Here is a 27,393-nt window from a genome sequence, read left to right as displayed (position 1 = left end):
AGAATACAGTTTGTGTGTTGTTATTTTGGGGCATAAGCTAGCCAGGTGACCAGGAGCTGGGGCGGCAGGAACACAGCCCGCAGCTCCTACAACAGAATGGCCCCCAACGTGTGAACAACTGAGTCCACAGAAAGCCTGAGAAAGCTTGGGAAAGAATAGAGTAAAGCATGTTTTCTTGGTAGCAGCAATTTCTTGGGTCTGCTCTGCTTGCTTGAGGCAAGCAAGCGCTCTCATCTAAGAGAGGCTTCCTGACTCAGCTTTAGCTGCAAAAACTTGTAGCTCTCTTAAGAGGTCCTGCCACGAAACACTTAAATGGTATTGATAAAAGCTGACTGCATGCTTGTTTGTTTTCAGCCGTAGCAGGAAAAAAGTTGTGCTGTTTTAAAATGCCGGCTTTGTGGGCCATCGGCTTTGTGGGCCATCCGGCCAGGGCAAACCCTGACTTTTAAGCAGGCAGTCCTGACTAAGGAGCTTTTGAGTGTTGCTTAATACTGTTGCAGCTTGCTTGCTGGCAAGGACCTTGAAACATTGTAGAGCTGTGGTGATGAACAGGCCTCTGGCCGGTACTTCAGCCACAAGGCTGGAATGGCAGAAAGCTAGGGAATGGGCTGGATCCAGCCGCCAAAGCCACAGCTTTAATCCTACCTATATTGCTTGGTAAATTAAAGACTCGTGGTCAGAAAAACAGAGAGAGATACAGTAAAGAGAGTGGAGCATCAAAAACAAAGAAAACTTCTAAATGATTTACAGTGTGTTAAAAATATATGCAGGCTAAAAGTTAAAGTTTTTAAAAGTAAAAAAAAAAAAAAAAGGAAGAAAGTAGTTGGGTGTGGTAGTACACACCTTTAATCCCAACACTTGGGAGGCAGAGGGAGATTGACCTCTGTGACTTCAAGGTGTGGTAGCACACGCCTTTAATCCCAATGCCTGGAAGGCAGAGACAGAAGGATCTCTGAGATTTCAAGAACAGTCTGATCTACAGAGTTATTCCAGGACAAATATATACAGAGAATATAAAATAAAAGTAAAAATAAATAAAATAGAGGTTAAAATAAAGCGCACGAAGTTGGAAAATACACAGAGAATCTTACTATATGCTATTATGCTCTGTTTGAATTGTTTGAATGCTGAGGAAGGAGCAACAGATGCTAAAAGATATTTGTTTATAAATGCTACTGAACTAATCCAACATAGATATTTTGAAAATACCTCGACTTCAGAATTTGGATCTAAGGATATGATACTTTGGAAAAGAGTTTCTTCTTTTGTTTTCACAGACGATGAGACCCTTGTATTGTTTCTATCCCAATATGGTATGATAGACCACGCCCTCCTGAAAGGTTGCTGTGAACACCTTCAAAAAATTACTTTGCTCAACTGCCGCCTGAGATGAACCTAGCAGACAGGTTATCCCATAAAAGACCTGAATAACAGCGCCCCCATTCAGCAAGAAGCAGTTTGGAGAGAAATAACTGCGCCCATATTCCCAAATATTGTTTATAAATGTTCTTTTACATTTAAAGGGGGATATGATATAGGTATGAATAATTTGCATTGATATGGATTTTGCTTTAGTGATTTAAATTTAAAGTCAATTTTGTTATATGTATATGTGTTTCTGATCTTGATTAAGGTATTGTGATTGTGTAGTTCATTTAAAAATGTAATGTATATAGGTTGTTAATGGATAATCATTAATAACAGTCGAGTTTGTAGTCATGTCCGTTAAATTTTCTAGATATATAGAGATATATTTCAGTTAGATCGGCATTCTTCATATCTTTCAAAGACTACGGAATATACTATTTAATGTTTTAATAACTTAGGGTTTTTCATGACAATGAGACATGTCTGCTCCTGGCAGCACCAATCTACTTCAAGAAGAAGATGGGCATCGAAGAGGATCCTTATGGAGTTTGATAGCCATTTGGGCAAGAAACTGCTCTTGCCTGGACTATTGTATAAACTGGACACAGAGAATCTGCAGAGAGAGAGGACTACTGAACTTGCCTAAAGGTGAGATGATCTTTCGGGGTTCCTGATTCATGAAGGAGTCTGCGAGACATTCTGCAGGACACAGCAGATAGTGACTGAACTGATTTTGAAATTTCCTGCTTCATGGAAATGTCTCTGGATACTATGGACCTGTAAGCCGAAGATGGATGCCCCAACATTACAGAGGAACTTTGGGTGACTGTCCAGGCAGCGAGGTGTCTCTGTCATTTCTAGAGTTTGAAAGTTGCTTATTTCTTGTTTGCTTAGGTAATATTATATCCTTCTGGAGTCTTTGATGGAGTTAAAGAATATATAGATAGTTATAGTTTTCCTTAGTTATGATAAAGATAAAATAGATGTAAATATTGTAATTTTTACTTGATAACTGTTTTGTTATATGTAATTTTGCTATGTTAAAGTTAAAGCCTTCCTTTTTTTTTTTTTGTTTAAACAGAAAAAGGGGAAATGATGGAGAAAGGTCATTGGTTAAAAAATAAAGAAACTGCTTGGCTCTCATAGGTTAGAACATAGATGGGTGGAGTAAACAGAACAGAATGCTGGGAGGAAGAGAAAGTGAGCTCAGACTCGATAGCTCTCCTCTCTGGGGCAGATGCGGTGAAGCTCCGACCCAGGATGGACGTAGGCTAGAATCTTCCCGGTAAGCGCACCTTGGAAAATTAGAAATGGGCTAGTCCAGGTGCGAGAGTTAGCCGAGAAGAGGCTAGATATAATGGGCCAAGCAGTGTTTAAAAGAATACAGTTTGTGTGTTGTTATTTTGGGGCATAAGCTAGCTAGGCGACCAGGAGCAGGGGCGGCAGGAACACAGCCTGCAGCTCCTACAACAGTTACTTTTTAACACTTGGAGTTGAAGGGAAACATCAATTTTTTTTCTTTCTTTTCCTTTTTTTTTTTTTGAGACAGAGTTTCTCTGTGTAGCCCTGACTGCCCTGGAACTCACTCTGTAGACCAGGCTGGCCTCAACTCAGAGATCCACCTGCCTCTGCCTCCCTAATGCTGGGATTAAAGGTGTGGCACCACCACCATCCAGTATCCAAATATTAAGGAAACACTATTCACTCACCAAAACCCTCTCTTGAAATAAAAAGTTAAAAGAACAGTGAGGATGTAACTCAGTGGTACAGCGTTTGCCAAGCATACACAAGGCCTGGGCTCAATCCCAGTACCACCACCAAAGACAGACTGACTGACATGAAACTACTGTACAGGTTCCATCTCTAACTCTACTTGTCTGAGGTGGTGTGAACCTGGGTCATGCAGTGACACTGGCGTGGAAACGCAATGTCAGCCCTGAGGATTCTGCTGGGGTGGTGAGTGAGCTGGCGAGATGGCTCGGCAGATCACATGTTTGCTGTCACCCAGCTGTCCTGTGATCCCCACATGCACTGCAGCACACACACCCTCACAGGCGACAGTTAAATAAAGACAGGGATCTTCAGGGTGGAGTCTCCTTCACAGTGAATTTTCTCCCTCTAACATCCCTCAAAAATGTATGCTGGGGGCATCAGGACAGCTGAGGGGCTGGAGACCCTTGCGGCCAAGCCTGATGACCTGAGTTCAGTCCCTCAAGCTGTCCTGTGGCTGGCTTACGCACACGGCAGCACAAATGTACTTAAATAAATGAAAATCACACTAGCCAGGGCTGGCCAATCAGGTTGTTCCTTAACTGGGGACAAGCTCATGCCAGCTTTACTCAAACACAGTGTGCCCTGTCCTACAGTGACAGACCTGCTGGTTCCCAGATGACCACTCAGCACCCCTTTCTCAAGGACTCACACAAGCCTCCAAACACAAAGGAAACAAAAGAAGCACTGGGAAGAGGCAAGGAAAACAGAGGACAATTTCAACAAAAAGTACGTACGGAGTTCTTATTCCACATCTTGACAATTCTGGAGTCCGCAGACAAGACCAAATCTAATGAATCCTGGAAATGAACTGACTTAATGGGCAGTCCATACTGGTGATCCTTGACTAGCAATGGCTTGTCCGAGCGAAGATCATATAGCAATACCTAAAAGAGAAAACAGTTATTTTAGTCAAAGGAGCAATGTCCAAAACAATACATTTAAAAGTAGGAACCCTGGGAGCTGGGGAGGTGGCTCAGCTAAGAGAGCGCTGACCTAACAAGCACGAAGCCTGCAGTTCATTCCCCAGCATGGCAAAAACCAGGCATGGTAGCACGTGCTGGTAACCTCAGCACCTAGGACAGGGAGAGAGAGGAAAGAGAATCAGGGACTCAAGGTCATTCTTGGCTTCATATGGAGTTTGAAGCCAACCTGGGCTGCAGGAGACGGTCTCAAAAATAAACAAATAAAACTTGAAATAATGACTGTCATGTATTTCATAACCTATGAACACAACAAACACATTACTCAAAGCCTAACAGGAAAGTCAGCCTGTAGAATACATTTTTATGACTTCAATCCCAGGAGTTTTTAGGCACGCTGAGGTAATAATTATGGATCTACACTAAGTGTATCACTTGTTAATTAGCAAATCTGTCTGATGGCCTATGCCACAGCAGGTGCTGCTGCCACAGTGACGTGACAGAGAATGGAGCCAGTGCATTCCTCAGTAAGAAAGGGCCTGGCAGGTCCGAGACAGGAGAATCTCTCCTGACTTCTATCGTTAGAGGCAGGGGAGCCCAGAAAGCTGGGTTTCACAATCTCAGGTGACAGGTCTCCCATCGCCCTGGAAGAGAGGCAGTAAATTTATTAGAGTTTCTCTCCATCTCTTTGTGGTCAGACAACTTACAAGGGTTTATTACGAAGGAAAGGCGTAAAACAGACTAGAAAGACAAAGGCAAGTCCTGTGGACACTGTAGGATGATGTTTAAGTACTATGTGGGGAAAAGATACCTTGAGTTTGCAGGGTGATGCACGCCTTTAATATCAGCACGGGTCTACAAAGCAGGTTCCAGGACAATCAGGGCTGTTACACAGAGAAACAGCTTGGAAAAATCACACACACACCTGAGGACTACTCCACTTCAACTCCAGTTCCAAAGAACCTAGACCAATCCCCAGGTACTAGAAGGCTCTGGCATTCTGGAACACTCTCTCCACTCTGGCCAAAGAGAACAACCTTACTTCTTGTCCCAAGTATGTGTCTCCCAATACATATCCAAAATACTATCTTACATGTGAAATTTCCACCTTGGACATATTTACCTGTCCTGTGGAGGTTCCAACTGCCATGGTCAAGGCGCCATTAAACTTCAAAGCAGAGATGGTAGGCAAGCTGTTTATCCTGAAAGACAAATATTTGTTCTCTGTGCCTATGTGACCAAACCTTTTACTAAATAACAGGCTCATCATTTATCTTCACCTCAAATATGACAAGCAGTGGGGGGGGGGTATGCCTTTAATTCCAGCAGAGACAAGTGGATCTCTGTGAGTTCGAGGCCAGCCTGCTCTACAGTCTGCTGTGACTGGTTTTTAAGGATGCTGGGATCTGAACTAAGTCATATCTTGTACAGCAAACAAGCACTTTATTGAATGAGCCAAACCCACAGCCCCCAAACATTCCGTATTTACTCAGGGAAACAACTTATCGTGGGGCATGGGTATGCTTACTTCTCATGTAAAAACAACTTTCACTGAGGCAAGCGATGGCTTAGTGGTTTAGAACATGTACTGCTTTTACAGAGGGCCCAAGTACAAGTCCCCGCACCCATGTCACAACCACCTATATAACTTTAGATCCAGCAGATCTGATACCTTTGCTCTTTGCAGGCACCCACACTCATGGGCACATACACATATACACATAATTAAAGAATATTTAAAACATGAAATAGATCAATTTTATTCATCTAAAATAAAAGACTAATACCTAAATGGAGATCCTAGGATCTCCAAAGTACTGAAGCTAGAACAAAGGTTATGGCTACAATTATAGACCATGACTCTCACACAGCAGCAATGAAAACTAGCACCAAAAGATCGAGGTGGGAAAAACGAGAGACAATAGGTCAGATGTAGATACCAGCTTGCTGTGGTGACACACGCCTGTGACCCCAGGACTCATGTAGGGCTACACAGTGAAATCACATCAGCTCTGCTTTCAGTCCTCATGGGCCACATGTTGCTGGCCACGATTCCAGCCCAGGCTGATACCCACAGCATCATCAATCCTCTCCTGCCACCTAAAGCCCCAGCCTGAAGTTGCCCTGAGCAGCGGTAAAGAAGGAAGCCTCTGGTCCACAAAGATTCCATCATTCAAAATGAACTTTAGAATAATTTTTCATACGGAAGTATTTTCCTATTTCACCAAGCTTCATTTTATAGTGCAATTTTATCACTTTCTTCAAGTGAGTGAATCCTTGAGTAGCTGCACAGTTAATGTTATGAGAACTTGGTCTACTGCCTCCTTCTACTGGGGCATTGCTAATAAATAACAAAATCAATGGCTTATGGACATTTACTTCCTAACCAACTTATGGAACTGTCATATTAGCTCTTCCTGGTTTTCAGGTGAGTCTGTCTTCCTCAGACAGAGAGATATCAATCACTCATGGAAAAGACTGATAGCCACCCCTCTGTCCAGTGTTTTAAAGCTTCTTCACCTTCTAGAGTTTATTAAATAACAGAAGAGACAGGCTACAAGGCTTGTAGGATAAACATAAAGCTAATCATAAAAAATAAGCTGGGCGGTGGTGGCGCTCGCCTTTAATCCCAGCAGAGGCAGAGGCAGGCGGATCTCTGTGAGTTCGAGGCCAGCCTGGTCTACACAAGCTAGTTCCAGGACAGGCTCCAAAGGTACAGAGAAACTCTGTCTCGAAAAACCAAAAAAAAAAAACATAAAAAATAAAACACAGGGGTTAGAGAGACGGCTCAGTGGTTAAGAACATTGGCTGTTCTTCTAGAGGACCAAGGTTCAGTTTCCCAGAACCCAGACAATAGGTTCTATAACTCCAGTTTCAGAGGATCCAACACCCTCTTCTGGTCTTCATATGCAGGTACACACACACACACACACACACACACACACACACACACATAATTAAGAATAAATCTTTATAAAAATGATAAAATACAATAAGATCATTTGAAACTTAATCAGCAGGAAAAAAAAAAAACATTTTTAACATTTTGGTATACCGTTATCTGGATGTTTTCCCATGACTGTACACACACAAGATCATTGTCCTTTCTACAAAAAGGTCACAAAGACGTAACAAACCTCCCTGACAACTGTAGGAAGGAGTATCTGCAGGTGTTTTATGTGCCCTTCCCTAAGTGAACATGCCTCTGAGACACAATGCTCAAAAGTTGAACACTGCACATGCCACCGATGGAGAGCCTTCTACAAAACACATCAGATAAAAGTACCCAACAAAAAACATCCCTTTCTGTATGGAAAGAACTCAGCAAAGTCTCTGGCAAATATAAAGTAACCAAACAAATAAAACCACTATCTACTAAGCAACAAGGTAGCAATTAGGTAGCTCTAAAAATAAACTGGGTATGGTGTTGTATGTCTACTGTGTACTAGAAACTTAGCCAGAAGACTTCCTTAAACCCGGGAGGACAGCCCTTATGGACAAGTGAGCTAGAGGGATGGGTCAGTGGGGTCAACCATGGATACTTGCTTCCAAGCCTGGCAACTGGACCCACGGGTGAAGAGAGAGAAGACTTAAGAAAGTTGTCCTCTGACCTCCACATACATGAAGCAGCATGGGTGTACCCCACCCATGAAAAGCAGATCAATAAATAAATACAATAAAATGGGGAAGGAAGAAGAGCACTGAGCACCTGCTAGGGCGGAGCATAAACTGAGTCCAGGGAGACAGTATCCCATCCACAGGCTGGTAGATGCTCACATGTACACTAGATTTTCTGTAAGAAAGTCCTTGGGAATATGTATGCGCTAACCCAGAAATCCGAGTTCTGGATGTTCTGGGAATAATCACCCAGCTCTAAACACCCTCAACGTTCCCGGAGGCACTGGTTGGCTGAACTCTACCGCACGGCAGGCGGGCCACTGCTATTCTTTCAGTTTCGGAGATGGCTTAGCATCTTTTGTTTGCTATGCTAAATGTAATTATTTTCAAAATAACTGCTTTAAGCAAATATACTCAACTACAACCGCTGAAAACGCCTTAACTTTAAAAGACAAGAGAATTCAGTACAAAATGTGAGCCAATTTTATTTATTTTTATTTTTTCCCGAGAAAAGGCTTCTCTGTGTAACAGCCCTGACTACTCTGGGGTCAATTTTATTTTTAAAAGGTATTTCCATATTTCAGCCAGATATGGTGGCCCATGCCTTTAATCCCAGCACTTGGGGAGGCAGAGACAGGCAAATCTCCTAGTTCAAGGCCAGCCAAGTCTACAGAGTGAATTCTAGGATAGCCTGGACTACAGAGAAAACTTGTCTTGAAAAACCAAAAAACAAACAAACAAACCCCAAAAAACAAATACTCCCCTATTTCTTAAGAGCAAAGTTAAATGATTTTCCTTACTGTCTAGGGTCACATCTCCTAGAGTTACTGCGTTTCTATTTGAAATAAATAGCTTTAAGATATATTATCAGTGATCCCTATAGATCTGTTTACATTAAAAAAAAAAAAAGTTGTGTGAATACACTCAGGAGTGTACCTGGAGGTCATAGGACAACCCTGTGGCGTTCTCTTCCACCTACATGGGTTCCAGGACTGAACTCAGGTCATCAGACACACACCTGTGATCCCAGCACTGGGCAGGCAGAGGCAGGTGAGCTCTGTGATTTGACACCAGCCTGGTCTACAGGGTTCTTGGCCAGGCAGGGCTAGAATAAGATTATGTCTCATAAAAACAAAACAAATGGATAAACAAAAGAAGAAAAAACAAACCCAGAACGTGATGCTTACGACAGGGTGAACACAGCACACAACTCAACAGTAATTCAAAGACAAGCCAATGCCTATGGGTGAGAGAAAATTAACCTCTCTACTTCCTTCAGAATGAGGAAATATCTTTAACATAACTGACTTTCTTACTTTCTAATATACTAATTTTTCTAGTTCTTTTGTTTATGCTGATGGGTTAAAATAATAAGGGAACTGAAGAGCTGGCTGGGGGTGGGGGGGATACAAACTGCTCTGTGAAGGACTGGAATTCAGTTCCCATCACACACACTGGGTAGCTCACAATGCCTACAACTTAAGCTCTAGGGGTGCAGAGTCCTCCTCTGGCCTCCTCAGGAACCTGCACTAGTGCATGCACACCTGCTCCTCAACAACAACAAACCTTAACATGCAGTTCTGCATTAGTCTAGGCTATGTGGGAATGAACTTCCTGGCTTAAAACTGCTCAGTATTCCCCACACCACATCATGATTAATGACGCTGATAACCACTTTAACTGCTTCCACTGTCACTTTAAATGTAATAGTTTAAAACAAATACACAAATAAATTTATTTATTAACACAGAGTAGACTTATAGACATATCTTTCTAGTTCTGTCCTTCCTGGTTTGTTTTCCACTGGATTGTTTGTTGCTGCAGTACTGAGAACTGAACCTGCAGCCTTACTGCACACTCCATGGATGCCTTGCACACTCCACATCCTTGCACACTCCCACTGAGCTGCATCAGCTAACTGAATCATTCATAATTTTTTTTAGACCAAAGATGTTCCATACCAACAAATTTTTCAAAGGAATGACGAGTTCCCTCCCTAAAGGTGGGAAAACTTTGCAGTAATTTAAAGGGTGCTTAGTGTCACCACACTGTGACCATCAGACACTTCACCCTCCCACATGAGTATCAGCAGAGGGTGTGCCAATTCTCTCTGAAGTACATGAGGATGTACTGGGGAAGCAGAGGATGGTGAATACCATGAGCTCATGGAAAAGCATTTCTGAACTGACTGCAGCAGATAAGCCCAGGGCAAGGATCTGCCTGAGGGTAATCCGCCATACATCCACATCAAACACCGGGACAGCGGTGCCGCCTGTGAAATCGGCCACACTGGTAAGTGGGGGACCCCCAAAGATGCTTCCTCTATTTAATACAACCCACTACTTAGGCTGCAGGCTTCTCTCTCCAAGTATGTACCACTCTCTAAAGTTTTAAGTATAGGAATTAGACCAAAGAGAACAAGGAAAACATCGTCACACTCGTTTCCCTGCACCAGAGAGCATTCAAAGCACACTTTCCAGCCTGCTAACTGAAGGGCCAGTACCACCCAAACCACAGGGCCTGCAGAACTGAAATGTCAGTTCTTACAACAGACTTGACAAATCCCGCAGCAACTAAATGTGCCGCTCTGTGCGGTGCTGGAAAGAGGCAATCTCCCCGGCTTGCCCCAGCACTCACAGATACCAATTACAGAGGCAAGTCCCAAAGAGCTCCATCCTCTGGCAGTTAATAACATGCCGATAGGCTGACTTAGAGCAGAAGTCTGATTGACAGACTGCAGTTCTCCACTACTCACTCTGAGTCCGCCGTGACGCTACTTAATGCGCAGTCTAACACGCCCACTCTTTTTCTTACTCTTGGATCCCAGCATTCCACTCGACCCTGAACAAAGGAAAAACCAACTTTAAGTAAAAGCTGCTACTAGAAAAATTTCAAACATTTACCAAAAATAAAGGTTTATTACCACTAATTTCACGGAGAACCAAAGCTTCTTTAGTCTATAATCTTGGCACTGTCATACTTCACCACGAGGGGATTTGCTTCATTACTAAGGAAACAAGCAATGAAAAGTCCCAACTACACACTTGAGCCTTGGATTGGCTCCCACGGAAAGGAGCAATAAAGACATTTGTATTTTATATCAATCGTCACAGTAATGTTAAACTTCTTAGTGATAATAAAGATATTGTGGTTTTATGAAAAAGGTCTTCATGGTTTTGTTTGAATAAGGACCTTACTGTTATCCAGGTTAGCCTCCATTTCCTGGGCTCAAGTGATCTTCCTGTGTCGGCCTCCTGAGTAGCTAAGGCTACAGGATAGGTCTTTGCTTTAGTCTATATTATTTTATACATTTTATTTTTTGATATTTTGAGATGAGGACTTAATAATTTATTTAACTTTATGTGCATTGGGTTTTTTTTAATATTTATTTATTATGTATATAATGTTCTGTCTGTGTGTATGCCAGCAGACCAGAAGAGGGTGCCAGATCTCATTACAGATAGTGTGAGCCACAATGTGGTTGCTGGGAATTGAACTCAGGACCTTTGGAAGAACAGGCAATGTTCTTAACCGCCGAGCCATCTCTCCAACCCCATGTGCATTGGTGCTTTCCCTATATGTACATGAGTGTGCTGGAACCTCCTTATTTTTAAGAATTATACTTTAAGCTGGGCAGTAGTGGTACACGCCTTTATTCCCAGCACTCGGGAGGAAGAGGCAGGTAGATCTTTGTGAGTTCGAGGCCAGCCTGGTCTACAAGAGCTAGTTCCAGGACAGGCTCCAAAGCTACAGAGAAACCCTATCTTGGGGCGGGAGGGAAAGCGAATTGTACTCTAAATATTTTGCCATGAAATGTCATAATATCCATGACTTATTTTCAAATGGCTCAGGAAACATTTTTTAAATATAACATTTTTATAAGAAAGTGGGGATATAGAATGCAAACCCTGAACTATGTTTTCAACATTTCTTTTCTTTTTTTTTAGTTTATTTATTTTTTGCTATGGGTGTCGGGTCCCCTGAAACTGAAGCCACAGATAGGTATGAGCTGCCATATGGGTGGTAGGAATTGAACTCGGGTCCTCTGGAAGAACAATCAGTGCTCTTAACCCTTGACATTTCTTTAGCCCTGGCTGTCCTAGAACTCAGTATGTATACTAGGCCAGCCTCAAACTCAGAGAGATCGCCTTCCTCTGCTACTGAACGCTGTGACAAAGGCAAAAGCCACTACTGCCTGGCTATTTTCAACATTTCCAAAAGTATAATTTTTTTTAAGAAATTAAATGCTGAGGCTTGATTAATTGATTGGCTCACTGATTTAGGCACTGTTAAGGACCAAACCCAGGCCTCACAATGCTAGGCGGGTGTCTATTTTTAATTGCATGTATATGTATATCTGTGTACAGGCATGAGTCTGTGGATGCATGTGCCAAAAGCGGCCAGAAGATGGTGTCAGACTCCCCCAAGAGCTTGGGTCACACGGCAGCTGTGAATTGACTTACCTGGGAAGTGGAAACCAAATTCGGGTCCTCTATAAGAGTCATACACACTTGTAACTACTGAACTATCGATCCAGGTCACAGAAAATGGTTTTTGAATAAAAACAGAAATGTAGGCCTTACAAAATGGCTCAGACAAGCCTGACAACCCGAGTTCAATCCCCAGGACTCATATGGAAGAAGAAAATCAACTCCAGTAAGTTGCCCTCCTATCTCTACATAAGCACTGCGGCAAGCATGCACATGTTCACACAAAATACACACACACACACACACACACACAAATAAATGTTAAACATTTTAAAGAAAAAAAATGGAACTGTAAACAAGTGAAAACACATTTACAAAAACGAAGTCAACAGGTGCTAACCTCTATTGTTCCTGTGGCGAACAAGCCATGCACTGCATTTATGTCACAAACATTGTTCTCCCTAAAACAGTAAAGCAAACACAGGAAAGAAGTGTTAGGGGGCATCTAGTTAGGGAAGACGTCTGTAGCTCACCAAATGCTGCAGACAGACATGATCAAGGCTCTCAGCTACATGAAATGCATAGAGGCATGGGTCAATTAAGGGCTTGGCTCAAAGCCACCTGAGGCCCTGATACCCAGGGTGACACTACCTGCCGGATGCCAGTCAGGGGAAGTTCTCCCTCTGAAATACTATTCCACCATGAGAAGAAAGGCCCTTCTATTTCTTCCCAGGCAATGCTGCATTCTTAGGAACACAGGCCATCACTATGGCAATCTCCAGACCTGGGAGTACAAACAAAGCCTCATTTTCTTACTCACTGAAGTGAATTTTGACCTACCTCAATGGGTTATTGTGAGGATTAAATTAAAGAACAAAATGTTCAACAGTGCCCAGCGTATAAAGGATACGTAATAAATAACAGAGGTTATGAACAAGAAGGCAAGCAGCTGAAGAGCAGGTAACTTTTTTATTATGCAATAATGTATTATGAAGTTACAATTTTTTTAAATTAAAAGTATTTTAAGCCTGGGCAGAACAAAACCATCTTGCCAGCTTGGAAGTTTTACCACTCTGTGTTCTCATCTCAGATACCTCACAGAGACAAGGCAAAGTTCGAGTTCTGGAAGTACAGATGGGCAGGAGTCCAGCTCCCATGCCTACCTAGCTGCAGGACCCTGGGCAGGCCACCTATCCCAGGGCAGCTGCAGGACCCTGGGCAGGCCACCTATCCCAGGGCAGCTGCAGGACCCTGGGCAGGCCACCCATCCCAGGGCAGCTGTAGGACCCTGGGCAGGCTACCTATCCCAGGGCAGCTGCAGACCCTGGGCAGGCCACCTATCCCAGGGCAGCTGCAGACCCTGGGCAGGCCACATATCCCAGGGCAGCTGCAGACCCTGGGCAGGCCACATACCCCAGTGCATGAACACAGAACTGGCCCTGCCAGAACCAGATGTCATTGAAAGCTGATTTCAAAAAAGAAAAGTACCAAAAACTTTTATATTTAAGAAAACTTAATATTACAGGTAAAAATAATACCCTGCGTTTTTAAAAGTCAGTCAGAAGCTTTGTTGTTTTTATATTAAGACAAGGTCTCTCTATATAGCCCTGGTTGGCCTGAAACTTGCTATGTACACCAGGCTGGCCCTGAACTCAGAGATCCATCCAATTCTGCTTCCTGAGTGCTGGGATTAATTTCTAAGTCTTTTTGTATGAGAACTTAAAACTTTTAAGGAATCATTTGATATTCTCAGCAAATCTTTTTGTTAACAACCACAATAACAAAAAACAAAAAAACCGAGTCCTTCATTTATTTATCTGCTTAGCGGTGAACCAAGGGCCTTGTGTATACTAAGTCCAGAAGATGGACTGATGGTGTTAGGGGAAAAAAGAAACCAAACAACACCTTCAGTTCCAATTAAGAGCATAGTTAATGATATCCTACTAAATGATGGCCCAGGATGCTGGTGGACCACAACTAGGTCACTTGATGACAACAAGAGCCTCTGGCTCCATCTCCTGGGCAAAATAAATAGAGCAGTAGGGCTGAGGTACTCACGCGGCATCTGTCTGGAGAGGATTCAGGTAACGCCCTTGTTCTAAATTTAATCTATACACTTCAGAGCTGCAAGTAACAAAGAGACCCGGTAAGCGACAAGCATTTCTGTGAGTAAACATAAGCTTCAGAAGCACATGCGAATCTATCACCCGTAAGCCATCACGTCACTCTGAAAAGCTGATAAAAAACTTATTCTAAATATGTTCACTTTGTTCAAGAATTTGCCAAGTCTTGGAGGTGAGGAACTGAAACTCTTGCAGGAACCCAAGTTTAGTTCCTAGCACCCCCTCAGACCGTTCACAACCATCTGTCACTCCCGGGGATCTCCCTCATAGCTCAGCACTGGGGTCACTGGCCTGCAGCACTGCCATGCCTGGTTTTTATATTACACTGGGGATCTGAACTCAGGTCCCCACGCTTGCACAGAAAGAACTTTACTCACTGAGTCGTGTCCCCAGCTCCCTAAATACATATGACATTAATGACAAAATACTGAACAAGCTTAAAGCAGGAACTAGAAGCTCAGGGGGTAAAGAAAAACTTGAGGAACAAAACCAAAACTAAACAACAGCGTCTTGTAAACTCAGCAACAGGGCTACTCTGTGAGACTTGTGTGGGTTCTAGCTTAAACACTCGACACATGCATATTTTAAAGTCATGTCTTTCAAAAAGATCTTAGTAAGCAAATATCAGGTACTAAAACATTATAGTGGGGCTGGAGAGATCTCAACAGCTACAAGCACTGGTTGCTCTTCCAGAGGTCCTGAGTTCAATTCCCAGCAACCACATGGAGGCTCACAACCATCTGTAATGAGATCTGGTGCCTTCTTCTGGCCTGCAGGCATGCATGCAGACAGAACACTGTATACATAAGTAAATAAATTAAAATAATAAAATAAAATAAAACATTACAGTAATACCACCCACTAAAAACTATGTATCAACTAGGTAAACTACTAGATTTTTGTTGTTGTTGTTGTTGTTAATCCCTTTTTCTAAGATTGAGTCCCTTCCACGCTAACGACACATCACTTTCTCTATTAAGGACATTTGTCTACAGATCATCTAGTGAAGCTAGCTGTGTGAGAGGTGAAAAGGGAAAAATACACTGATCGATACCTTGCACCAACGAAGTACAAGTCACAGGACGGGTAGTGGTAAGAGAAGTCTCTGCCGAACTTGGGAATTCTGGTTTTGTAATAAAAACCTGACTGTGAGTGAAACTCGATATATCTGTCGTTATGCAAGAAGACGATCTGGAAAGAAAACAATCAAAGTCTAGTCTGCTTAACTTTCAACATCACTGAAACTACCAAACAAGAAAAACTTTCATCTCTCCCTCTGCTTACACTCTGTATGCAAATACACAGACCTATGTACACACACTTTCATTTAGCAGACTACAGAAGTGTGTATAAAGTTTGCATGGTGTTTAAATGTAAATCAATCAATACTAAAGATGACGGCAACCTGGCAAACAAGCCTAGGCCAGTATCAATGATCAGAACCACAGATGGAGACCATTAGACACCTGGTAAAAGGCAACTGTTACAAGTTTCTTAGAAAACAGGAGAGGTCCTATAATGCTGAGAACCAATGATACTAGTCAATCAAAGGCTCTCTCCCCCAATGCTGTTTTAAAAGATAGTACATGTCATGCATGCACCTGGCCAAAAATCAATAGAATAATAAATTATCTATTACTACACAGTGATTTTTAACTTAATACTGGGAAGATAGAAGAAATATTTATTAGAAAAATGAGTTCCAGGTCTGGAGAGACAGCTCAGCAGTGATGAGCACTTGCTGCTCTTGCAGAGGACCCGAGTTCAGATCCCAGCACCCACACGGCAGCTCACAACCATCTGGTGATCTGATGCCCTCTTCTGGTATCCAAGCACAACTGTACACATGTGGTGGACATCCACACAAACACACATACACATATAAATAAAAATAAAAAGTAAATACCTTCGAATAGTCATCAGATAAAATCTCAAAGGTGACAACTGAAAAGCAGCAATAGAAAAAAGAAAGCACAATTATCGACCAGTGTCCTAGCAAAAGCACAGGCTTCTTGTGAGGATTCTAATTGGTTTTGCCTGGTGAATAACTGTACACAAATACTGTGCATGTCCTACCTCTACATAAAACAAGAAAAGTCCCACTAGATTTTTTTTTATAGAACTAAAGAGAATTTACAAATTATGACTCCTTAAAATTTTAACCACTGCCTTACTGAGACGTCCTAAATAGTTTTTAAGACTTTCAAACAGAAACTGAAGAGGGTCCTTTAGAGCGCTGCTTTACAAAGGGCACCAGGCTGGGGAGTCATGTGCTAGCTTGTGCCTCGGGAGGAGGAAGATCTCTGTGAGTTTGAAGCCAGTTTGTTCTACATAAGGAGTTTCCAACCAGCTATGGCTGCAGGAAGAAACCCTGTTTCAAAATAAAAAGAAGGAAAAAGAGGCAAACCCTGTTTCAAAATAAAAAGAAGGAAAAAGTAGCTTTTGCCTAAACAAAGTTGACCCTCCAGACGAAAATAGTAAACAGCTATGAATGGCACACAAAGTTCCTGCCGTTCTTCAGAAGCAGGGGGGGGGGACGACTAGAACACTATGCTGGCCCTTCTACACAACACTGCATCCCACTAACTTCTTTCCCCTTGATCCTAACACTAGATTAACTGATAAAAGTTAACTGTGTCATTTTAGTGTGCTTTCTGTGTCCCCCTGGTGAGAGTAGGTATGGAGCCTTGCAGTTACTGAGACACTGCTCCCAGGGGTCATGTTATATGGTATGACAATGGGAAAGTTTTGTTTAATCAGATGAATCTCTTAACAGAAGAGGTCTCTCAGGGCCAGGGATAGGGCTTTGTGGTTAAGAGCACTTGCTCTCCCAGAGAAGCCAGGTCCAAGGCCCAGCACCCACATGCAGCTCACAGCCATCTATAACTCCAGTCAAAGAGGATCAGATGCCCTCTTCCGGCTTCCTGTGGTATCAGGCACATGCATGGTGCACAGATACCTATGCAGGTAAAACACCCATTCACGTGAGATAAAATAATGAAGACTAAAAAGAAAGATGTGAAAGAGGTCTCCAGCTGGGGCAGAGTGCTGGCAGCCTCTATAAACGAAATGGAGCCCAGCTGAGATCCAGCGAGAAGGGAGACCCCACCACCCAGTCCCACGGCCACAATAAGCTGAGTCTGGAAGTAGACTTTTTTGTTTGGTTGGTTTGGTTTTTCGAGTCAGGATTTCTCTGTAGCTTTGGAGCCTGTCATGGAACTAGCTCTTGTAGACCAGGCTGGCCTTGAACTCACAGAGATCCACCTGCCTCTGCCTCCCAAGTGCTAGGAGTAAAGGTGTGTGCTACTACCACCTGGTGAAGCAGACTCTTGATGAGCCTTCAACAGCCCACCTGGCCGACCTACTGAGGGTAGCCCTATTCAGAGCCAAGGGCCCAGCCAGTGTGGGTTACAGCCTGTAAGTGCAGCAACATATTTAACTATTTAATCCACAGCAACCAAAACCCACTACACAACCCATTCCCATTCTAAAAAGCAGCGTGACTGACAAATACAAAAAGCTATCCATGAGTTCAAAGTTAGCCTCTTACCTTCCGAATCCAAGCACCTTTCAAACTTCAAGGATAACTGATAGGTGTCATAACACCGAACCCGAGGTTTATAAGTTCCTATAAAAAAAATTTAAATTGATAGAAATCCTAAGAACACACCCTACGAAACTGCTGCATGTCTTTTCTGTCCTGAGGTAAGACAGTTATCATCAAATCAAAGAAAGGGAGGGTTTTAACAGCAGCACCATACAAGCATCCCAAAGTGAATGACAAAGGGAAAGCAAGCAAGTCACAGAGAGTGACGTATAATGCCTAAGAAGACTCACAATCCAGTAAGAGTAACAGAAACAATCAAAAGTAAAATAACAGTAACAATCAAACAGCTGCCATGAGAACAGATGAAAAAGATGCTTAATATCTTAATGCTTGTATCAGTGAAACAGTTAAAATTAGCCATAAACAAACTGATACAACTTCCCTGATAATCTCCAATACCTGGAAGGTCTGTGTGTGTGATGGAGAACCACTCTAAAACTATATGTCAGCTTACACAAATCAAGAACTACAGAAACCCAGCCACGAGCACACCAGGAATGGGAAAAATGTCCACTCCCAACTTCTGTCACACATGGCCAGAGTCTTAAAGCAAAAGAACTCATTGATCCATCAGTGGATAGATCAATAAACAATGGTCAACCCACACCAGAAAACAGGAAGCATGTAAAGATGAGCAGGTTCCCAAAGACTGCTGGAGAGCTGGTTCTCTCCTTCTACCACATGGTTCCAGGGTCAAACTCAGGTTGTCACACTCGGCAGCAAGCACCTTTACTTGCTGAGCCGCCTAAGCGGCTCCTAAAATGTGTTACAGAAAGAAGTGCACTCAGGCCCGGAGGTGACTGCTACAACACAGTGCATATGATCCCAACTCTGCACAGCTAAAGGCTGCAGCACAGGAATGATGAGGAAGCACAGACACAGCAACTACCTCTAAAGCACAATTTGGGGATGCTCACATCTTATGTCACAGCCTTCTATACTCTTTGTATTTCAGACAAATACCCCATATTTGCAATAAGGAAAAACAAGGATCAATTTTTAAAAGCAAAACATGATATTACGGGGTGGGGGAGAGAGGAAATCATTTTTCTAGCATGCATCAAAACCTAAGATTTCATTAAAAAAAGAAAACACTGAAATATACAGAGCATGGTGATGCATGCCTATTATCCCAGAAGTTAGGAAGCTGAGGCAAAAGGCACATAAGCTCTAGGCCAGAGAAGACATCTGCCTCCCAAAGCAACAACAAGTCCTCCCAGAGCAGAAAAGCATGCAGAATTTTTTTGAGTCCACTGTTGGACAATGATTTTTGTGTGATGGGCCTTAGGAAAAACTATTAATATATGCAGGGCCTTTGCTCCTACTGTGCTTGGCTTTGTTTTCCCTTTATATTTCTGCATTGTCTACAAGGTTTACTTGTATCATCTTGACTCTCAGGAGAAAGAAAATGTGGCAAAAAGCACAAAGTTGCATAAAATCAGCACTTCTGCGACCGTTTTCATCCCTGTGTCTCAGGAAAGTCTCACGACGACACTAAGGATAGCTCTGCAGCTGGACATTGCTCAGTCACTAGTGCACTGGGTTTGATTCCCAGCACTGGCAAGGAGAGGAGCAAATTTGGATCTGGCCTGATTCTAAACTGAATGTTTCCAAAAGAAACCAAGAGGCTTAGTTCTGCGACAGGTCCACAGTTCACATGTCCCCTGGACTGGCTTCCTGGGGAAGTTGATTTCCCCAACTAGACTAAAACATCTCCAAGGACAAATTTTATCCAACTTGTTTTAGTCACAAGTCCTAGGACAGTGACAGAGATGGAGACAGTGGCAGAATCAAAGATGAAAGTGCTAGCTCTATTGAAGAGAGCAGACAGCAAGTGGTGCCCTGAGTCTAAAGGGCCAAAGGAGGAGGTGCTAAGGACTCTGCACCCAACCACGCTGTGCCATGACAGCCACTAGCTGTGTGCATAGTTATTTAAAATAAAAGCAATTAAAATCAAAACTTCGGTTCTGAGATCACTATCAATGTTCACAAATTCTTGATGAAAATGGTGTTTTTGAAGATAAAAAGTAAAATCCAAGGATTCTTTTTGTTGTTGTTTTTGTTTGTTTTTTAAAGACAGGGTTGGGGCTGGAGAGATGGCTCAGTGGTTAAGAGCTTTGCCTGCTCTTCCAGAGGTCCTGAGGTCAATTCCCAGCAACCACATGGTGGCTCACAACCATCTGCAGTGAGATTTGGTGCCCTCTTCTGGCCTGCAGGGATATATGCAGGCAGAATACTGTATACATAATAAATAATTAAAAAAAAAAAAAAAAAGACAGGGTTTCTCTGTGTAACAGTCCTAGCTGTCCTGGAACTCACTTTGTAGATCAGGCTGGCCTCGAACTCACTGAGATCCGCCTGCCTCTGCCTCCCAAGTGTTAGGATTAAAGGTGTGCACCACCACTGCCCAGCTAAACCCAAAGATTCTAAGTAAAAAAGCAATTAATCTTGTCAGAGTAGAGAATGATTTCATAAAAGGAAATATAATTTAGCATTAAACCTCCCTGCCAGGTGTGGTGGTGCACACCTTTAATCCCAGCTCTTAGGAGGCACAAACTAGAGGATCTCCACAGCCAGTTCTAGGACACCAGGGGTACAGAGTGAGAACCTGTCAAAACAGAAAACAAAACAAAAACCCCTCTTTCACTTAATCTACACCCTTGAGCACTGGACACCACCATTTAGTGTCTCTGGATCTGAAGATCAAGACCTGAATTCAAGGTTTAAGCCCCTTCTAGTCCTCAGTAACTGTGCCCAAATAGTTCACATCTTCCTAACCCTCCTTACCAGTTTCTCGAAATAAAAGCAGAGGCTAAAGGGCTGGAGAGATAGCTCACAGTTAAGAGACGGGCTACTCTTCCAAAGAACCAGGGTTTGGTTTCCAGCACCCACATAATGGCTCACAACTGTGTGTAACTCCAGTTCCTGGGTTCCAAAGCCCTCTTCTGGCTTTCAGGGCACAAGGCATGCGTATAATACACTTAATCACATACAGGCAAAACACTCACACCAAAAATAGAAATAATAAATGGAAAACAACAGAAGCTTAGCGATGTGGATAGCATGGGTGCTGAGACAGCCATTAATACAGCACAAAGGGACTGGCTTGGTATGTATGAAGCTGTTCAAGTGGAGTGGAGCAAAATCTGGGGTGGAGGCACATGCCTGTATTTCAGCAACTGAAAGTGGAGGTGATCAGGGGAGATTATGAGTCTGAGGCCAGACTAGGATACAAAGCAAGCCCGAAAACCAAAAAATAGAAACTAAAATAAAAATTAAAAAGCTGCTATTTGTGACTTATTCTGAAAAGTCATTAAAAAAAACTATACGTATTGATAGAGAAACACAGCAAACTGTTCACGGAAGAATCTAGTGCTCAGGTAAATAGGTGCTCGTTTAACTCTCCTGAGCATTTCTGTGTGTCTGAAGTGATTATGGGTAAACATGGAGGGTGACCTTCCTACTAGAGCACTTCCTGCTATGGAGCACATGCAAATCATAACCACAAAGATGCTTACCCGTCGCTAAGATGTACTGTCCATCTTTTGACACCTTGATAGTGGTACACACAGTGGGCATTTCAAAATCCTGAATAAGTTCAATTCTCCTACGAACATCTACAGAGAGGGAAAGAAACTAGTTCAGCACGGGCATCAGGGGAGAAGAGAGTATACAACTCGAAGGTTCCCAGGGCTGAGAACAACCCCATCACAGCTCACCCAGCTTCTTCTTAGCTCCTTCCTCTTTAACAGTTTGGATCTGAAATGCCCCCAAAATGCCCAAGGGTACCAGGGTCTGGTTCCTAGGCTCATGGCTTAATTGGGAGATGGTAAAACTTATGAGCCATGGAGCCCTGTGAGACTATAGGCCACCCATTTATTCTGTCTCCTCTTGCTTCCTGTTTAGTGAGCCATCCCTTGCACCATGAGCTCCTACCACAATATGCTGCCTCACCACAGGCCCAGGAACCAGTGGCACATGGACAGCAGGCCCGAAAACAGTTTCTTCCCATAAATACCCTGAAGCCATTTTGTTACACATGAGCACACTGGAAGGGGATCAGATAAAACCCGAATCTGTGAGCTCCGAACAGCATTTCTTCTGAGTTAAAAATCTCATTTTCCACCTGACTTTGGTACTTTATATAAATGCTATTTTCCCAAGAAGCTTGCCAAAAGATCTCAATCTCACAGTCAGAAAGCTCCTCATGCTCAATTTTTAGAAGACTCAGTTAAAAGGAAGATAAGTTTCCTCTCATCTACGGCACCTGAACTGGAAAACTTTAATGAAAATAAATTTATCAAAGTCAGTTAAGTTACAATTCAATCTCATTGTTTACATTCAGACATTTTATATGTGAAGTCCTTTTGTTCATTAAAAAAAAAGTTTACTGTCTCTGTATTGCAAAACTGAGAGATTCAACTAACAGATAAAGTTTCTGGGGCTGGAGAGATGGCTCAGCAGTTAAGAGCACTGGCTGTTCTTTCAGAGAACCTGGGTTCAATTCTCAGCACACACATGGCAGCTCACAACCGCCTGTAACTCCAGTTCCAGGAAATCTGACATTGTCATACAGAATATACACTGGCAAAACACAGTGCATACTAATTAAATTAAAAAAAAAAAAAAGGATTTTGGCCCACTAGGAACAAAGCAATTATGGAACTGTCGGGAAAGACAGTCCTCCTGAGGCTCGTGTGTTCCTGCGCATCTTGCTTAGTGCGGCAGTCCTGCAAGCGTCTGGCCACTTGTACCTGAGCCATGTTTCCGGGTTCCTGGCAGCTGAGAATTTTGACAGATGAGGTCACTGAAGGGCAGGCCTGTTTACTGCCTGTTAGCAAAGCCATGGTGGACTTCGCACCTCAGACCTCAGGACTCCTCCCTGAAACACAAACCTGCAGTGTGCACGCCTCATCCAAGCCATGCTGAAGCCCTCCCAAGGGACTCGAAGGGCAGCTGGGACAAGCATGCAGAGGGTGTGCCATCTGTGCCATGCCATGAGTCTGTCTCTGACCCTGGAGCCTTGATGCCACCCATGAAGCCAAAAGAGGCTAACTTGTTAGCTTGAAAAGGAGGTAAAATTAAGATCCACACCATCAGCAGGACAAAAGCTCACTTCCCACACCCCACACTGAAAAGCCAGAGCTATGGATACTGTCACATGGGACACTGGCAGCAGGAGCACCATGGATACTCACCCACATCTTTCTTCTGCAGCGCTCTCTTCTTCCTGTCAGAAAGCCACTAGGAGAAAACAGACACTGCGCTTTAAAACACACCTGGATTGTCTTCTGCTCGCAAAACAAAAGTTCATTTTAAAAACTGCAAACTTGGCCGGGCGGTGGTGGCGCACGCCTTTAATCCCAGCACTTGGGAGGCAGAGGCAGGCGGATCTCTGTGAGTTCGAGACCAGCCTGGTCTACAAGAGCTAGTTCCAGGACAGGCTCCAAAACCACAGAGAAACCCTGTCTCGAAAAACCAAAAAAAAAAATAAATAAATAAAAAATAAAAATGTAAAAATGTTAAAAAAAAAAAAAACTGCAAACTTACAGGAAACAATAAAATGGAAAGTGGGGCTATTCTATAATCTTAACTGCATGATAGTATATCTTCTGGATTTTTAAAAATACATTTACATATTCTAAACAAAATTTTTTGGATAGCTGTTTTACAAAGCAAAAAAAAAAAATAAGAATAAAATTAATCCATCTAAGCTAAGAGAACGCAGAAGTTCTCAATGATGGGTTTCAGTTTCAATGAGGAGTGCCATCCTTTGTGTGTGTGTATACGCTTCTGTGTTGACATATAGTCACACTATGTACCTCTTTACCCTAGATTAAACCCCACAAACCCTCACTCTTCCTGTCTCAGCCTCCCACATACTAGGATTATAAATGTGTCCCTTTGCTAACTAAAATCTATTTCTTACAAAGAATAAGAACAGATATACAACTGGCCTAATAGCCAACTCTGGATAAGAAGTGGTATTTTTTAACTGACACATTCCACATTCACTGAACACAGATTCTGCTCTGCAGGCAGAAGTTGAATGAACAGCAGTGATGAAACACTTGTCAATTACAGTGACACTGAGCGGATGGGTCTCGACTGGGGCAATTTTGTTCCCTAGAGGGCTTATGGTAATTCTTAAAGATTCTGTCTGGCATCACACCTGGTAGGTGTAATCCTGGTATCTAGTGGGTATGGGCTAGGGAAGCTGGCAAACAGCCTATAAGACAACACTAGCAACAAGTAACTGTCCAGCTCAAAATGTCAATAAATTCAAAGTTAAAAGCCCCAAAGAAATGAAAAAAATAAATATCCATCATTTCTAAAAGGGCAAAACCAATGTACTATTCTTTTTTTGTTGTTGCTGTTTTTGCTTTTTGTTTTCCAAGACAGAGTGTCTCTGAGCAACAACCCTAGCTGTCCTGGAACCAGTCTGTGGACCAGGCTGACCTCAGACTCACAGATCCACCTGCCTCTGCCTCCCAAGTGTTGGGATTAAAGGTGTGCACCACCACAGCCCAGTTCAATGTACTATTCTTACTAGGCAGGGCAGAATAATCTCTCTACTCATGCAGACTCCCCTCTCAAGACCTTAAGTATTCAAAAGAGACATTGTGTACATCAGAATGACACTTTCAAATGTCTGGGGATGGGCCAGAGGTTTTCTTCTCTCTGCAGTAAGAGAGTTGCTACTCTCTGACGGTATTACTCTGACTGTATTTCAGGCAATGATGTTTCTATTAAAGGATGTGAGAATGGTTTCTAAACAGTCAGCATGCTCTCACAGGAACCTAACACAAGAAGAACAAAAGTGCTGTCTTATGGTCCCTGTGTATGATAAAATACCATGGCCTTCAGCTACAGTTCACATCACGGTGCATCACGGAAGTCAGGACAGAAACTCAAACAGGCAGAAACCTAGAGGTAGGAACTGATGCAGAGGCTATAAAAGGGTACTGCTTACTGGCTTGCTTCCCATGGCTTGCTCAGCCTCCTTATAGAATCCGGAACTACCAGCCCAGGGATGACACCATTCACAGTGAGCTGGGACCTCTCCCGTTACTCATTAATTAAAAAAAAAAAATACTCTACAGCTGGATCTCATGGAGGCATTTTCTCAACTGAGGTTCCCTCCTTTCAGATAACTCTTGTGTCAAGCCGACGTAAAACCAGCCAGCACAGTCAGTCGTCGATAAATTAAAGATATATCACTAGGGCAATGAGAGGGGCAGCGACGGTGACGAGGAGATGAAGACTCACCTCAGGGAGGGACTTGCCGCAGCTGAGGCTATAAATCTTCACCTCGTTAAGGCTCGAGACCTGCATGGTGGCGCGGAGCACCAGGGACCCGGCAAGCAGTCACAGAACGCGGGTACTCCAGCATCCGAATCCCAGGCGCACCGGTGCAGCGTGGGGGTACTGGTGCAGGGTGATGACGCACTTCCGGGCGCAGGAAGTGCGCGCCCATTCGGACTCCGGCAGAGGGCTGAGGTGCGGAAGGAGAACGGAAGAGGCCTGCAGAAATTTACAGTGGCTCTGAGAGCTGAAAAAAGTAAAATGAAAAGGGAATTGTATGAGAAAGCGTGAGGTGAGGAAGTAAGCTTGAACCTGGTAGCGTATGAGACAAATACGTGGCAGTAATAACAGCGCTTACCGTTTATAGAGAGTTTGTAGGTTGTTCGTAGGTTGCTCCTTCAGTACGGGCTGCCTCTGTGGTCCAGATCTGAGGACTTGGAACGGCTTTAATTCCGAAGAGGCTGACTGCTGGCGAGAACCCTCTCCAGGCTTCCTCCGTGTTGTCTTCCCTCTAAACGTTTACGTTATGAAAAGTGGAATCTGGGAAAGAGAAAGGTTAAGTAATGCTTTCTCCAAAGCCCTGTGAAACGACACCAAATCCTCCTGGCTCTCCCTGAGAACCTTTGCTGCTCTCCAAGGTCCCTCAGGTCCACATCGGCGAAGGGTGGGTTGCTTTCATCTTTGTCTTTAGGCCGTGGCTCACTATTACCTATTGGCTTTGAGAGGGTTTATACAGTCTCGTCTGCTTTTTCTTTCTGGGTAAAGCGGATCTGCCGCAGGACTTTCCTATGTTGTATATAAATACTGTTAACAACAGATTTTGGGTGTTTTTTTTTCCCCCTGACGGCCCATTTTTACGAGCAAAATGCACAGTTATTTAAAACACCCCACCCCAATGTCGAGAATATTGAGACCAAAAGTAATGCTGTTTTCTTTTTAAACTTGGCTGTTTTCTTTAGACCCCGTAGTTTCTGTGAGACGGTGGTCCCTTTGAAGTTAATGAAACACATTTATTTTAAATTGTGCAGGTGCCTACCCAAAGGCATTGGGTCCCATGGAGCTGAAGTTACAGGTGGTTGTGAGGGTGCTGGGAACCAAAACTTGGGTCCTCTGGGAGAGCAGTAGATGCTCTTAACTTCTGAGCCATTTCTCCAACTCCAAAAACTGTCATTTTAAAATAACCTAAAAATCTTGATTTATCCTGGGAATGGCTCTCCTTTAATGTATTTAACAATGTGTTTCCTTTCTCCCACCTGTTTGTTACTTTAGACCGCTGCAAAGTAATATATAAATATTAACTAATGTCTCCGGCCCTCTCAATATCACCCAGTTTCGACAGTTCACTAGGGACCTTACCATTCTTAAATTATTGGATATTTGGAAGCAAACCTCTGGTAATTAGCATCAAGGATTGTAGTTCTCTGGCCATCTCCCTCATCTACTCTCTATGGCCCTTGCTTGAGCCAGTGTTGGTTACAGGACCCTTTCAGTAAATACTTGGTGACCAAATGAAACAGTTGGTCACTCCGGCTGCTGTAACAAAACACCTCAGGCTGGGTAGCTTATAAACAACAGAAATTTCTCACGATTTGGAAGGGAAGTAAGTCCAAGACCTAGATACCCTCGGGCTCTGGAGGGAGCTGACTTCCTTCACCTCCTAAGTAAGGCACATGGTAGACAGGACAGGGAGCTTCCACAAAGCTACTTTATAAGAACACCTTCAGCCGGGCGGTGGTGGCGCACGCCTTTAATCCCAGCACTTGGGAGGCAGAGGCAGGCGCCAGCCTGGTCTACAAGAGCTAGTTCCAGGACAGGAACCAAAAAGCTACAGAGAAACCCTGTCTCAAAAACCAAAAAAAAAAAAAAAAAAAAAAAAAAAAAAAAAAAAAAAGACACCTTCAACTCTGTCAGCCCCCACTATGTTTGAAATGAATTATCACACTCCCTAAATTGTTCATGTTTTGAATCCTCTTATCCCCAGCTGATGGCGATATTGAGAGGTGACTGAGTCATCACTGTTCCACCTTGATCAATAGATGGCTGGATAGGCTCTTAAGAGTTGAGGCCCTTGCACCAAGCCAGGTGAACCTAAGATTGACCCCCAGGACCCGTGTGGTGAAGGAGGGAGATGATTCCTGCAAGTTTTCTCTGACCTCCAGACACAACGTTCACCCACACAAAATAAATTCAGAGATTTTTATAAGATTATTTTTTTAATTCTCCCTACTTGGGAGAAATTGGTCACTGGG

At 43.2% G+C, this 27,393-nt stretch overlaps 1 protein-coding gene across 1 annotated transcript in view; it reads right to left on the bottom strand.

The window, feature by feature from the left end:
- The window catches only part of Nol10 (nucleolar protein 10), an 88,951-nt gene extending 63,712 nt beyond the window's left edge, over positions 1-25,239 (bottom strand). The window contains exons 1-11 of the mRNA XM_057789265.1: positions 25,109-25,239; positions 23,038-23,083; positions 21,358-21,456; positions 17,783-17,860; positions 16,139-16,176; positions 15,287-15,423; positions 14,168-14,233; positions 12,510-12,570; positions 10,435-10,520; positions 5,185-5,263; positions 3,876-4,025 (exon numbers count right to left, since the gene is read on the bottom strand). Coding sequence (XP_057645248.1) covers positions 3,876-4,025; positions 5,185-5,263; positions 10,435-10,520; positions 12,510-12,570; positions 14,168-14,233; positions 15,287-15,423; positions 16,139-16,176; positions 17,783-17,860; positions 21,358-21,456; positions 23,038-23,083; positions 25,109-25,174 — 906 coding nt within the window. The 5' untranslated portion in view covers positions 25,175-25,239. The remainder of the gene's footprint in view (positions 1-3,875; positions 4,026-5,184; positions 5,264-10,434; positions 10,521-12,509; positions 12,571-14,167; positions 14,234-15,286; positions 15,424-16,138; positions 16,177-17,782; positions 17,861-21,357; positions 21,457-23,037; positions 23,084-25,108) is intronic.
- Between the last annotated feature and the right edge of the window lie 2,154 nt (positions 25,240-27,393).

This window comes from Chionomys nivalis, chromosome 1, assembly GCF_950005125.1.
Source record: "Chionomys nivalis chromosome 1, mChiNiv1.1, whole genome shotgun sequence".
Lineage (NCBI taxonomy): Eukaryota > Metazoa > Chordata > Mammalia > Rodentia > Cricetidae > Chionomys > Chionomys nivalis.
The sequence above is the reverse complement of the archived record's forward strand: the minus strand, read 5'-3'. Positions and strand labels throughout refer to the sequence as shown.